The sequence below is a fragment of the Ictidomys tridecemlineatus genome, chromosome 8 (genome assembly GCF_052094955.1).
Source record: "Ictidomys tridecemlineatus isolate mIctTri1 chromosome 8, mIctTri1.hap1, whole genome shotgun sequence".
NCBI lineage: Eukaryota > Metazoa > Chordata > Mammalia > Rodentia > Sciuridae > Ictidomys > Ictidomys tridecemlineatus.
The window spans coordinates 20,875,942-20,890,825 of record NC_135484.1 but is presented as its reverse complement, the minus strand read 5'-3'; the positions used below and the strand labels follow the sequence as shown (position 1 = coordinate 20,890,825).

At 36.1% G+C, this 14,884-nt stretch overlaps 1 protein-coding gene across 12 annotated transcripts in view; it reads left to right on the top strand.

Moving 5' to 3' along the window:
- The window catches only part of Utrn (utrophin), a 508,932-nt gene that overhangs the window by 397,000 nt on the left and 97,048 nt on the right, over positions 1-14,884 (top strand). For all 12 annotated transcript variants that reach the window (XR_013424804.1, XM_078018961.1, XM_078018962.1 and 9 more), the window contains one exon: positions 10,768-11,036. Coding sequence is in view for 11 of the 12 variants with exons in the window: in XM_078018961.1 (XP_077875087.1) it covers positions 10,768-11,036 (269 nt within the window). In the remaining variant the exon portion in view is untranslated. The remainder of the gene's footprint in view (positions 1-10,767; positions 11,037-14,884) is intronic.

Here is a 14,884-nt window from a genome sequence, read left to right as displayed (position 1 = left end):
TTAGTCATGTTTGGAGCTTTTTACCAGAAAAGAAAAACTGCAGTTATGAATTTTGGTTTGTTTGTTTTTGAAGCCAGGCTATAAATCAGTTAAAAGAAGGCACAGGAATTTATACTATATTTGAATAAATTTCTTACCAAAATGATAACCATAAAAAAATAGGGCTAACATATAGTCATCTGAAAAAACTCAGTTATCTGAATAACTCTTTCTGTTTGGAAGAGATAATTAAATAAATATGATTTTTTAACTGAACTAAAACTAACTGAATAGTAATAAAAATTTTACAAAGTTCATAACTTTGTCAGTAATCCCCTTATTTTGTTTGAGCAACATGGAAATAATTGATTTCATATAGCCAGTATCATATTGATATATAATTTTTCCTTTTAGTTGTTATTTCTATTTGATTATAATCAGTTTGTATTAAAAAAGTAGAACAACGGAACAATAAATCTCTCATCGTTCATATTGTTCTTTCTACTTTTAAACTACTTTCATTATCATTGCCTGAACTAGCTCAATGAGTTAGACAGATGATTTTTTAAAAAAGTACGAACACAAAGGCCAAGAAAATACTTTGGTGCTGAGCAAGGTCATGGAGCTAATGAAGGGTAGATGCAAGAACAGAGACTAAGCTTCCCTGTCAGTGACCTTTCCCAACCCTCAGGTTTTTGACGGGCTTTTGGCTCATCGCTTTAATTTCATCTCCTCTATCTGCTCATTGATGAGCCATCTGGCTACTGACCTCCTTGCTCCTATGTGACTCGAAGAGTCTAGAGTCTCTTGACCTTGCACACATATTTCTTGGTGTCTGCCTTGTGCTGCCAACCTCCCTTGCTGTTCTCAGTCTCAGATCTGAATGGCTCTGAAAACTGCAGAGCTGCATAATGAATCCATGCAAGGCACTGTGGGACTCACAATCACAGGTGGCTTTTGCCCACTCCAACCCCCAACCTCTGGAGGTGGTCAGGGAGTACATGTGCCTTCTCCCTGTGTGTCACCTGCAGTTCATGTTGAAACCACGTGTACACTGGGGAGTTAGAGCCTCTGTGTCGATCCCGGCTCTGCACCACATGCAGTTGCAGGCAAGCAGTGAGCACACAGGAGCACCCCACCAAGCATGTGCACACACAAGTACTCCACCCCCAACCCAGAGATATTATGATTTGAGATTATGGTCATAGCTAAATAAAACTACTAACAGTTTAACCAGATATTTTGCTTCTAAAAGTGTTTAGAAAATCTCATAATTCATTATAAATATGTATAAGAAAAATTCTTACCTTCTGCTTTTAAAAAGAGACTTCATTATTTTGTTTTAATTTTTTCCCCCAGGAATTTCCCATTAATTCTTACCATGAATCTACTTTAAAAATTCTTCTGGTCGAGACACTAATATTATTTCACTCATGCTGTCTGGGAACATTGCTTCCTTTAAGCCTGACACAGTCATTTTTGCTTCATTTAAATGATATTTCATTAATGGTTATAGGGAAAAAACAGTTCTTAATCTGGTGTGTTTGTACATGTAGAGTTGTGTGTAGTGTGGAGAGTTGTGTATTTGTGTATATGCACATACAGCTTTTTATCATTGTGTATATCTGTATTTAATGGTTAATAATCATATTTTCACTTAAAAGATACATATGGATCACTGTTTTCCTCTTTGATGGCTGGCTATTTATATTACTAGTATTTAATATTTTAATTTGGGGTATACTGTTTTCTTTTATTTATTAAATATTTTAGAAAGCCATGTACTAGCAGTGTATCTCTCCTATGTGAAATCTCAGGTATTTGAAAACAAAGAAGTAATAAATAACATTTTTCTGCCATGTCAGTGTGCTCTATGCCAGTACTAACAAACTCATGCAAATAAAATTTCATGATCATTAAATGAGTGAAGATGTGAAATTATCATAGTTTAATGAAAGTTACTTTTATAGCAATTCTCAGTGTAGCTTAAGATTATCACATCATTTTTTTATATCTAATAAAATGAGGTCAAATCATACCTCACCTAACAGAAGTAATTAGGCCAGTCAAGCTAACAGGTGTTTTTCCAAAGGCTATTTTGTGTCTGCTTTGATTTGTTTTCCTAATAGCAGCTTTGTTGATTAGAAGTCCATTGGTGGTAGTGACTGGCAGACCCCTTGCTTCTGACAGGCTGAGCTCCCACCTACACAGGCATGCAGGGGGATGCACTGGCCCCATAACCAAGCCGTAACCAAACCACAGGAGGCACGAGGCTCTGCCTGCTGCAGGGCTGGAACACCACCCAGGAGCCTTTCCTCCGTGTCTTGTGCTGGCCCCTCCACAAGTTTTCATTTTCTGGGCTTTTCTCTGATTTTTATATCACAGCCTGCCCGGAATGGAAAGATAAACCCTTCCTTAGATCCAGAACCTTCTTGAAGAGGGTTTGACTAATTTAATCAGAGCAACAGGACCCAGAGTCTTTTAAGATTGACAAACTCTCATTGTAAATAATGCTAAATGGAAGGAAAATCAATTCTTATAAAGGAAAGGGCAAGTGAGAAACTGTTGCCCAGAAAGATGTTCCCAACAAGCCAGACTTTATCAGATGCTGCCAGTGCGCCAGGTGCTGTCCAAGCAGCCACAAGCTTGGTTCCATTTAATTTTCATAGCAGCTTAGATATGAGCCATTTGACACAGACAAGGAGGTAGTTTGAGAGGATCAGAGGCACCCTACCACCCATGTGACAGGACTGAAACATGAACCAAGGCCTCTGTCACGTGGTGCTCTTAACCGCCATTTGTGTTATCTTGGCTCCCTCAATGATCATCAGTGGTGAATATCTAGATATTCAGTAGAAATATGATTTTATTTCTGTATTTTACCCAGTAATAAAACACATGTGTAACTCTCTGCTTTTTTTTCTCTGTTGCTTTTCCTTTATTGAATCATCATGCTTTTAAGTAGACTCGCTGACTACCTACCACCCAGGAAGAAGGTGTTCAGGCAATATTAGACTTTGTCTTATTAATTTTCATATGAAAACTTGAAGTACAAGTAATTGCTTTCAGGCCTGGAGACCACAGCCATAATTTAATTAGCTTCTCAAGTCCAAATTAGATTAGTAAAGTTGTAATGCATGAAAAAGCACAGAAAAATACTTTACTTTCTTTTCCAGTGTCTTTGTAACTACAGAGTAATAATCCTTACCAAATTAAAGTTCTATAATATCTCTATGGTGTAATAAATTTAGTCTTTAACTATTCTGAAATATAATGAGTCACTGAGTCGGTTGAGTAAGCCCATCCATTGGGCAAAAATACCAAAAAACATTTTCATGCCTGTGTATATCATAGTAATGGTGTCCCATTTAAATAAGCAAATCGACATTGCTGATGTTGAGAGCAAAGGTTAGTTTGATGGACACACCATCCTAGATTGATTGTTCACCATCTGTTATTTTCTCTAATCAGTGTTACCACCACCCATAAATCATTTGCTTCATGAAAAAGATTGCAGCAGTTTATATGAATGATTTTTATGATAAGCATCTGGAGTGTTACTTTTTTATTTAAACATAAAGAATAGGAGGATAATAACTCTTCCAATGTAGTGGTCTATATTTTTTGTTACTATTGCTTTTTGGCATTTTTTGAAATTTTGCCTTTTTTGTTACTGTCGCATTTTAGTAGACAGCAGGAATCTTCCAAGAATGAATTAGAAGTTTTTACCATTTTTTAAGAAAGTGTAGTCTTAGCAGAGACATAAATTCTCTTCTTTAATTAAACTCTCCTTGCTTATTTTGTGAGTTCATAAACATAAGGCATATTTAAATTTCTTCTATAAGAATGACCAAGCTTGGGCAGAAAGCTCCTGACTTTTGTGGCTTGTTCAACCATTAGCTACTGGGAAGCAGCCTGCTGAAAGCTGTACAGCTGTGTAACAAGAATGGGGGACTTTTAATCTAAAATTGGCTCTTGATTTCTCTTTTTTTCCTCTTTCTCCTCCTCCTCCTCTTTCTCTTCCTTTTTTCTTTTATTAAGTCAAAGATGCACAAAAATCTATTCATTCATTTAACAAATGCTTCCTGAGTGTTCACCACCTGCAGGGTGGTGATCTAGGTATGGGGAATACATCAGAAATGAAGACACATTTCCTTGTCCTTCTGAAATGTACCTTCCCAGCTTCTCTTCTCTCCTTGCAACGCCACCTGCCTGCCCCTAGTGACCTGCCTGCCCCTGCCCAGCACACTAACTTGAATAATTCTCAAAACTGTCATTACTGTGCAGATAGTCAGGGAATGTTCAGTTATAGAAAATTGCAAACTGGACCTTGAGTTGCTTGGCTGTTCCTGCTCTTTTTCCTGGAGATTTATCTCCTTAAGGATCTGCTTCTGCTCCTTCTTCAGCTCAACACTGCTTTATTGACTTTGGCCATCCTAACATATTTAGACTGGTTCAGTCTCCACTGACTTTCTGATCAGCCGTGCCATTTAGCTCCCTTCCCAGTGTGGTGTGTTTTTCTATCTGCTCTCTACCTCTCAGCCCCATACCACCCTTAGCACCTTGCCTTTTGATACTCGTGAAAGGTATTCTCAAAGTCTCTTTAATTTGGAGTTCTTGATTTTCCCTAAATGTATCTGTATTCATTTTATTTTTTTCATTTTAATGATTTGAGAAGTCCTTTGGCTTCGGAGGTGGGATCCACATTGTCTTTGTCTTATCCTTGGTGAAAGATTTTGGCTACATTATTAGCAGAATGATGCACTCTGAATAGCCTCTTGTTATTGTCATCCTTATAATAGTAGATGAACACAATTAGAAACATTAATCAGCCGGTAGCACTTGATGGTATGCACTTGCAATCTGGCTCATGATGAGTTGTCCCCCTCGTCATACAGACTGGGAAACACGCAGGGTCTTCTTAAACACTGATGGAAAATTGGAGAGATTAAGTTGATCTTAATTATCTAATCAGGAAATTTGGGAAGAATGCACTTTCTGTTATTTTAATTAGAAACATCTTTTGGTTATGAAGTAAGAGAGAGAAGTGAGTTGGGGGTGGGAAGTGGAGAGAGAGAGACATTGAAGGAGACAGCAAATTCAGTCTTTTCCCTTGAAGAATTCGTGTAGGCTAGTTAATCTGGTTTGTTTATATGAAATATCTAGAGAAGTCTATAGATTTTTCCAGACCTAGTAATAAAATGATAAAAGGAAGTTAAAGAAACTGACCTTCATTGAGAGCCTGCTACTAGGCAAGTATGTGCTAGGAGCTTTATAGACATAAGCTGAGGTTCAAAAAGGTAAGAAATGTTTGGTGAGGTTAGGTAATGAGTTCATATGGAACTACATATTGCCTTGCACTAACTTAGTCAGCTGTGAAAATGCTACTTTTAATATTTTTGTTTGTCTTCTGATTTTTTTCATCTTTTGGTGAAATACAACAGTAAGATTATAGATAATATGCAAAAAAGCAAAAGTGCAAATAAGATATTTGGAATTACCATACTTGCAATGACTTGACAAGGCTTTTTCTTCCCTTTTACAATAAAAAACTTTATCAGTGCTTTCCATGGATGTGAGAAGAAGGAAGAAAAATTACGCAGAAAGTTTTTTTTTTAATCAAGTTGAATATTCTCAATAAAAAATAAGGCTAAAATTTGTGTTCAGTTCAAGTCCATTCAGTAACTGTATGTTGAGCACATACCATTCACTAGTCTGGATGCTGTAACACCAAGGTGGAAGGAAGAAAATATTCATGATGTAAGGTTTTAGAAACCAGGAAGAAAAGATCAAATAGAAGGTTATACATGTCCATGCCAGAATTGAGACAATGTACAATAAAGATGGGAAATCTTTATTAAAACTGGTGATTCTAACCTATGGCTATTATTACTTCATGAGAGAAACAAACTTTCATTTGCAAACTTTAAAAAGTTTTTGCACAAGCACCTGAAGTGATTTTCTTTTGCTCTATTAAGATTTCTTTGAGATACACAGTCTTGGCCTTTCTCCTGTGATTAATTGTAGAGGTAAAATAGGTTCTTAAAGTAAAATATTTTCCTAATATGAAAAAAGTTGGGCTTCCAGTTCTTACCCATAGCTTATCTAGGAGCAATGGAGGGGGTGGGAATGGGCTGATTCCAAGGCTGTCCTCTATTCCTGTTCCATGTTTGTTTTTCTACCTGTTTTTAAGTGAAACTTACTGTAGTATTATCCCCATGGCATAAAGAGAGCATGGCAGAAATTAATATGCACTTTTGAACAAAGAAAGGTAATTGGGCAGGAGAGAAAACGTCAGGCCTGACCTTCCTTTCTCCTCTCTTTGTTCTTTTTTCTTCTTCCTCGAATAGTTATCTATTCCCCCTTAGATGTCTTGTAACACAGTAAAGACATGGCTGTTTAAGATCACAAAATGCAAACAGAAAGCAAATACAATATTTGTAATTTACAATATACAAATAAATCTAAATAAATAAATAATAAAAATCAAATACAATTCCACCCTCAAATTTTGGCCAATTAAATGGGATGACCTGAAGGGAGGAGAATGAAGTGAGGTGGAGCAAAAACACCCATGTATATGCGCACACCTGCAGGCATGAGCCCATGCATTTAGAGAGCTGGAAGCTCTTCTGGACACAGAATTGTCGGGAAATGTATTTGTTTTTTCCTGCTGTTTCCTCTATCTCTATTATTGCTTTTCAAATGCAAATTACATTATCACTGAGCTTCATTTGCTCTCTGGCCTCTAATATTTAGCAACTGTGCTCTGCGTGGGGTTGACAAAACAGCCCACTCAGTGGAAAATGCCCTGTGAGTGTCAGCTGCAGAGACCAGAGATGTCAGATTATATTTTAGTAGGCTCCATCCTCCCATTGGATTTGAACCACAGGATGACATCTATCTTTGCCAGGACTCACCTGGACAAGCTAAATCATTATCTTTTTGGGTTGGGGTCTGGGTATCAGCCTTTAATTTGTAACTAACCAACCAACCAAAACTCAGTGTGGTTTCTGATAAGACCTCCATGTTAAGAAGCACGGATTTCGAGAAGAGTCTCACTCTTGCATGAAGGCCTTAGAATTTGCCAAAGAGTATTTAGAAAACTTAAAGGAAAGTTTGTCTTTTGATTTTTTTTTTTTCCAAATGAACTTCACTTTTAAAGAACGCAGTCATTTCCCTTTATTTCATTTTTGTCTGTCTTTTGGGAGTTATTTTTTTTTCCCCTCCCAAGTTGACTTAACTTGATATTTTACATGCTGCTTCTTTTTACGTGTTTCACAAATGTTCTGGTAAGTTTGGGTTTCATCCTGTACATTGCTGTGTTCTTGGCTTAAAATGCGCATTGAACCAAGCCTGTGGTGGTGGTAGTAGGATGCATTTTTTTTCCAACTCAAATTGATTAGTTGATATTTTTCCTCTCTGGCAAACAGATGGTGAATTGAACATGGCGCTTTGCTTTTTTTTCTGAGTAGCTGCCTGAGTGGGAATTATATAATAAATACTACAAAAGAACTGCTCAATCAAGAGATTGTACATTAGATGCCACAGCCAGTGTAAGATGTTTTGTCACAGGACAAAGAAGTCGTGTGTCTCTCTCTCTCCTGGGTTATTTAATGACTGACTCAGAAACAGCTTTTACTTTATCCAAAGAAAATCACCATAATTAAGCTGTCTATCCTGAAATTGGTAGTGTATTTTTTTTTTAATAACAGTCAGTGAAACACAAGTGCTTGAAATCTATTTTTAAAAAAGCCCAAGTGACTTTTTAACAAGCACAGGTGTTGCCATCAGGAATGTGACCCCTGCATCTCTCATGAGGATGCTAGGAATCACTTTCCTTCTCACATTTAGCATTTTATATTTTTATAAAATTTCTCTAAATATTCTACAGTTAGCTTTTTATAGGTGTCTTGGAGGAGTACTGATTTAACTATGGCTTGCCTTTCTTTTTTTTTCATTTTTTAAAAAATTTAACTTGTTATATGACAGCAGAATGTATTACAATTCATATCACACATGTAGAGCACAATTTTTCATATCTCTGGTTGTACACAAAGTAGAGTCATACCATTTGTGTCTTCCTACATGTAGCGTAAGAATTAATATCAAGAATCAATAAATGGGACGGATTCAAATAAAAAAGCTTCTTCTCAACAAAAGAAACAATCTGTGAGGTGAATAGAGAGTCTACAATTTGAGAGCGAATTTTCACCACACATACATCAGATAGAACACTAATCTCTAGGATATATAAAGAACTCAAAAATCTTAACCCCCCCCAAAACCCAAATAACCCAATCAATAAATGGGCCAAGGGGCTGAGCAGACACTTCTCAGAAGAAGATATACAATCAGTCAACAAATATATGAAAAAATGTTCAACATCTCTAGCAATTAGAGAAATTCAAATCAAAACTACTCTAAGATTTCATCACACTCCTATCAGAATGGCAGCTATTAATAATACAAACAACGATATGGGTTGCCTTTCGAATGACATGTCTTTCTTCAGAAACTTAGAATGTCTTTGTAGGTTCTGGAAATTTAGGTAGACAAAGACATTGGTCCATCTTCTCAAACTTGACTTTTAAACAGGCAAATGTATGGTGAGGATGAAAGTTATAGTTTAGGAGCGCTTGCTTCAATTCATCTTATGAAGAAGTTCATCTTACTGTGAGGTTGGATGAACTTCAGTTCATTTTATAAAACATTTTGGAGTGAAGAAGGAGCCTTGGGATTCTGACCTGTTGCCCATGTTGGGACTTTTCTCCAGGTTTCTTGGTTTCATCGAGTGATGGTTGCTTGATGCTGTTTCTCTAATTTCCTTGCTTATCTTATACTTGCCTATCCAGCAACAAATTGTGATGCTCACTCTTCTCTTGCTCAACTCAACTGCTAGGGGATTATGCTCATCTCTCTGTGGCTTCACACTACTTAAGCAACACACTCCAATTCTGTGGTTACTAAACTCTCCATGGTCCATTTGATTCCCATAGAGTTATTACAGTTAAGATAATCTTAAATATAAATCTCAATGTCTTAGAATGTTCTGGAAATTTAGGTAGACAAAGACGACATTGGTTCATCTTCTCTAACTTGACTTTTAAATAGGCAGGCAAATGTATGTTGAGTATTTAGGAATGCTTGCTTCAGTTCATCTTATGAAGAAGTTCATCTTACTATGAGGTTGGATGAATTTCATTTCATTTTATTGAACATTTTGGGGTAAAGCAGGAATTGCTGATGGAATTGATGATACAAGATGGAATCTTATCAGAAAAAAAATAGAGATGGTCTCTGATCTAATGATGATTCGATTTAAGATTTTTTAAAAAATATTTTAAAATTGTTGATGGACCTTTATTTTATTTATTTGTATGTGATGCTGAGAATCGAACCCACTGTCTCATGCATGCCAGGCAAGCCTGCTACTAATGAGACACAACCCCAACCTCAGAGATTTTTTTTTATTTTTCATAGTGGTTGTACCCCTACAACAATTCTGTCTCTCATTTTTAGTACAGTACTCAATAAATTATGTGAATTATTCAACATCTTATTATAAAAGGCTTTGTGATAGATGATTTTTCCCAATCACAGGTGAATGAATGTAAGTGTTCTGAGCACATTTAATGTAGCCTATGATGAGAGATGATGTTTGGTAAGTTAGGTGTATTAAGTGTGTTTTTGATTTATGATATTTTCAGCATAGGTTGGGTTTAATAGGACATCACCTTATCATAGGTTGCATCTCTGTATGCCTTTCTGTCTTTAATTAGTCTATAGTTTACCTTGATTGTGTGTTTCTAACTACATCTCTTTCCCGGGCACAGCCAGGACACCATCAATCCAGTTAGACAGGAAAGAGGGCATCCTCCTTTTTTCTGAGGCCCCAGGAGCATTTATCTGTGCTGGAGACCTTTCCAACATGCATTGAAAGTGACTCTTCTGTGTGCGAGCCTTCTTCTACCCTTGTTTTGCCAGTTCTCCACCTCTATTTCTGACCTCTGGCTTTGAACTTGACTTTGATTCTTCTCTGTATCTTTTACTTCTCTTTTAGATTTGTACTCTTCCCACTCCTATCCTGTGGCTTGACCTTGCATTATGTCAATTTATGTCTGACACTCTAGAAACTGTCTTGCTCTATTACATATTTAGGATGATCCTTGTGATCTTGCTGTCTTCCTATTGAAATGTTTGTGGATAATTCTACATTTCTGGGCTAACGAAAATGCCCTTTATTAAAAATGAACTGCCAGACAGACTTAGGGATGATGAAGTGTCTAAGATATGTGATTTGTCTTTTGTTAGTCCTTTTTAGACACACAACAAATTGATTTTATTTTCTGAGAGCTTTTCTTCATAACTTACAGCCATTCTCTGCTAATTATACTTCCAATTTCTCTTGAGAATAATAAAATGAAAGACTGTCTTTGCATTTAATATAACTAAATTTATAGAAAAGAAAAATTGTTTTCTTTCCTGAGAATTCTTGTTACATTTAAGGATTTACAAATATATTAAAATTCAGAAGTCACTGAAAACTCTAGGTCATTTATTAATCTAAGTAACCATTTTCTCCTTCCTTGGAGTGTATGTTTAGGTGAATTAGTGTGAAAATGTGGAGAAATATCCTGACCATTGTAACCTTGTCTCCATATACTCTGATAGTAACCCAGTGAAAGGTGAAATTTGGATTTGGCTATAAAGAATGTACAACTGGTCAGACAACTTGACTACCCAACTACTATTCCTTTCTTGTTTGTTTGTTTATTCCAATCTCAGAATTGACTCCCGAGGAGAGAGCCCAGAAGATTGCCAAAGCCATGCGTAAGCAGTCTTCTGAAGTCAAAGAGAAGTGGGAAAGTCTAAATACTGTCTCGAGCAACTGGCAAAAGCAAGTGGACAAAGCATTGGAGAAACTCAGAGACCTGCAGGGAGCCATGGATGACCTGGATGTGGACATGAAGGAGGCAGAGGCTGTGCGGAATGGCTGGAAGCCAGTGGGTGACTTGCTCATCGACTCACTGCAGGATCACATCGAAAAAACCATGGTCAGCATCGCTGCCTTTGACAAAGAATTTTTAAAGAATGTTTTATTATCAAATATAACACAAATAGAGAGAGCCAGGGATATGAACTGTTATAAGGGAGTTTTAAAGGCAACACCACTGCAACCCCAACCCAGGTTGAGTTGTGACAGATGTTTTCCACGTATTGCTTGCAGTCTGAACCCTTCCCTCAGTTTATTTGTTGAAGAAACAAATATTTGCTTTGTAGGGTTGCTCACTGCCTTATTCTGCAAGGTTGTGTCCACGTGGTATGCCCCGTGGCTTCCTCTACTCCATATCTCCTGGGAACTGGTAGTTGGATTTAGAGGTTTAATCAAAAACATGCAGTTTTACTGGAAATTCTCATCCATAAACTTTATCTTATTGTCTGAGTATATTAGTGAAGGATGAGTTTGGCTATAATTCCACTCATTGTTAGGAATGCCCAGGTAAGATGTTAGACCCACAATCTACTCTTTGGTTCCCACTTCTCCAGAGAAAAACATAATGAAGTTTAGAAGAGACACAAATAACAGATTTAGAGTGTAGTAGGTTTTGTAGTAATATATTAAACTATATGTTAGGTAGTCATGAATCAAATCAAAAGATAAGACAAGGAAAACTTAAGTGTTCCTCTAACAATGTCCAGTACACATGGAATTTTTATTGCAAAAATTACATGTCTTTTGTGTATAGCTATTGGAAGACATTCTTCCTTTATATGCATGTGGCTGAAAGATAGAAGACCTGAAAAATTAAATGAATACTTAGGCAAATTACGTAAGTAAATACATGTCTTTGTAGACAAAAGGATAACAATAGCTAGCATTTATCAAGGCTTACTATGTGCCAAGAATTGTTCTTAGCCAATTTACATGTGTGTCTCTTTTAATCTTTATACCAACCCAAGGAGACAGTTGTTATTATCATGCCTATTTTATAGATAACAAGCTGAAGGTAATTGCTCAAACTGAATGTAGCTATGCAGTGGTAGTTCTCATGTGTTTTATTTGATTTTTTGCTGTTGTTCTACTCTTTCATTTCAAAGACCTCTCTTATACTAATGCAGTTTAAACACAAAATTGACAGACTATTTTAATTTAAAGCTCTAAAAGTTACATAGTAAATTTTAAACATAAAAAAATAGTTATGATGTTTGCTACTTTTCAATGTAGTTATATTAAGTGTCCATCTACCCTGAATTAAATAGACCTCTTCCAACAACCTTAGTGTCCTAAAACCATTTCCATAAATGGATAGAAGTTTAAGAGAACATACTGAAAACACAGCCATTAAGATAGTTCCTCTGGAAATTGCACAATTCTTTTATTGTTGTAGATGGTTTAAGAATTAGAAATCCTTAAGTCAGTGGTTTCTAAAAAAAAGTATATTTGTTGCACATATTTTAGAGCAGGAAATTACCCATTTGAATTTGAAAGTTTCAGTGTATAAGACAATGATAGTGTTGGAGGAAAAATAAAAATTGTATCTGGAATTATTACAGTCCCCAAAGTTTGGGAGTTGTAAATCTTATTTGTTTAAAGGAATTAACCCACCTCTATATCCAAATCCTTTTGTTCAAACCTCCATTTACATGGAAAAGCTAGAGAAGAAACAGTTAATATTTTAATTGAAAGAAGTACACTGTGGATTAAAATATTTAGCAATCTTATTGGGAGGAAAGAAAATAAGAACTCATTTTTTTTTTTTTTTTTTTTTTTTTTTTTTTTTTTAAAGAGAGAGTGAGAGAGAGGGAGAGGGGAGCACAGAGAGTGAGAGAGAGAGAGAGAATTTTAACATTTATTTATTTTTTCTTAGTTCTCGGCGGACACAACATCTTTGTTGGTATGTGGTGCTGCTGAGGATCGAACCCGGGCCGCACGCATGCTAGGCGAGCGCGCTACCGCTTGAGCCACATCCCCAGCCCCAATAAGAACTCATTAAGTGTCATTAAGCCAAATAAAATAAATCCAACATCTGTGATATTTTATAGGTACTTAAAGTGTACCCCAAATACTGTTAAAGCTACAGCTGGAGAAAAATAAGTACTGATTATTGCTAAATATTAAAAAATATGTCAAAGCAACTGGATACCAAAATCTTTGGGGATAATCAAATAATTTCAACTCCCTAAAATCGTCCTTAATCATTCTTGTTTGCAGAATATACACCTTCCACCAGGAGACGGTTGAGATTCACACCTGCCAACAAGCTGCAGTTAGCACCTTTGATACTGGCAGATGTTTCTGTTTTTATAGCAAGGAGGGCCACATAGACTCTTATTCTCTTATAGGAAAAGTGCCGTCAAAACATGATAAATTGGTTCTTTATCCTAGAACACATGGCATTTCTGAAAGCATTTACAACTTGTTTTATTTCAAGCCCTTTAATTTGGAAACTCTTAAAAAGCAAAAGATAAACTTTCTTGATAAAAGAGTCCTCTTGGTCATAAAACAAAACTCAAAAAACCTTGTTTGTCAAAGTTCTTTTCATGTTCTCACTTCCAGATTGCTGTAGAAAATCATTATTAGAGAGAAAACATTTAAACTCTTTATTGTTCTTTCAGATTTAAAACACCTGTCTTAAAGTTATAATCTATTTTTAAAAGCCCTTTATTACCTCTTGAAATAAAACTAGTTATTGGTTAAAATTATATAAATCTCAGACTACTTTCTAGATATTCATTGGTAATCTTTGATACCTAAAAATGAGGAGACATTGATTTAAAAAGCTGATTCCATTTCTGAAGTCTTCCAAGGTATCCACGGAGAGAATACTGATATACACAGTAAACATCATGACTGGAGGAACCCAGTTTCTCTAGCTTTTCCATGTAAATGGAGGTTTGAGTCCCACAATTTTTTCAAATAGAATCTTAGAGGAACCCTAGGCCTTTCCCTACCGTCACCCACACTTCCCTCTGTCCCATACTTCAGTATTAATTGTAAATCCTTTATGGAACTATAAGGCCTCTCTTACCACACAACTGCTTTTCTGTTAATTTAACTGTAATTTGTGCTTCTAACTCTGTGTGCACATTCTGTCACCCATGAAAGACCAGCATCTGCAAGAATAGACAAAAACTGCCACAAAACTCTTTCTGTACTGCAGTAATTCACGTGTCTTTTTGGGTTTCTTTTATTCCTCCTGCTTTTTATATGTTGGTGTATGTAGGGTTTTGGCCATTTCTCTTGGGACTCTGAAGACCCAAAGAACTGGCAAAACCTAAATAATTTCATTTTAAATTGATCAAAATGAAGCAGTTGTGGAAATTGATTAAATTATGTGGGGAAACTCAAGGAGGATGAATTACTTTAACAAAGTCTGCTGTGCAGAATTTTGATAATCTGAATCTTCATCATTGATGATGAAAATTACTTTCCTCTTGCTCAGCATTTTCCATGAGGGCTTGTCTCCTACTTTCAGGAAGAAACATTGGAGGGTCAGAGTACACTTTTTTACCTGCTATTTTTTAAAAATATTTTTAGTTCAAAATATGTCAAAGTAGCATGTTTTAGGGTGGCATGCTATAGAAAGGGGGAGTTATGGAAGGTAACAAGAAAAGCTCGAAAGAAGAAAAGAGGGAAGGAGGGAAGAAAGTTTTCTTTTTATAAGTACCAGGAAGAAGCTGAATTAAGACTATAGTGTTAACAGATCTTTATTTTCTTCAGAACACTGTGATTTTTAAATTTTATTTTATTAACTCAACTTCGAGTGGCAAAGGAAAAAAATAAAAAAGCTTTCATAAGTACATGCCTGTAAGGAGAGGGAAATGGAGATGTGATAAAACCAGAGGGCTAGTGCTAATAGATGCTTATTATACCAGAATTAAAATGACGCAGCTCTTTTCA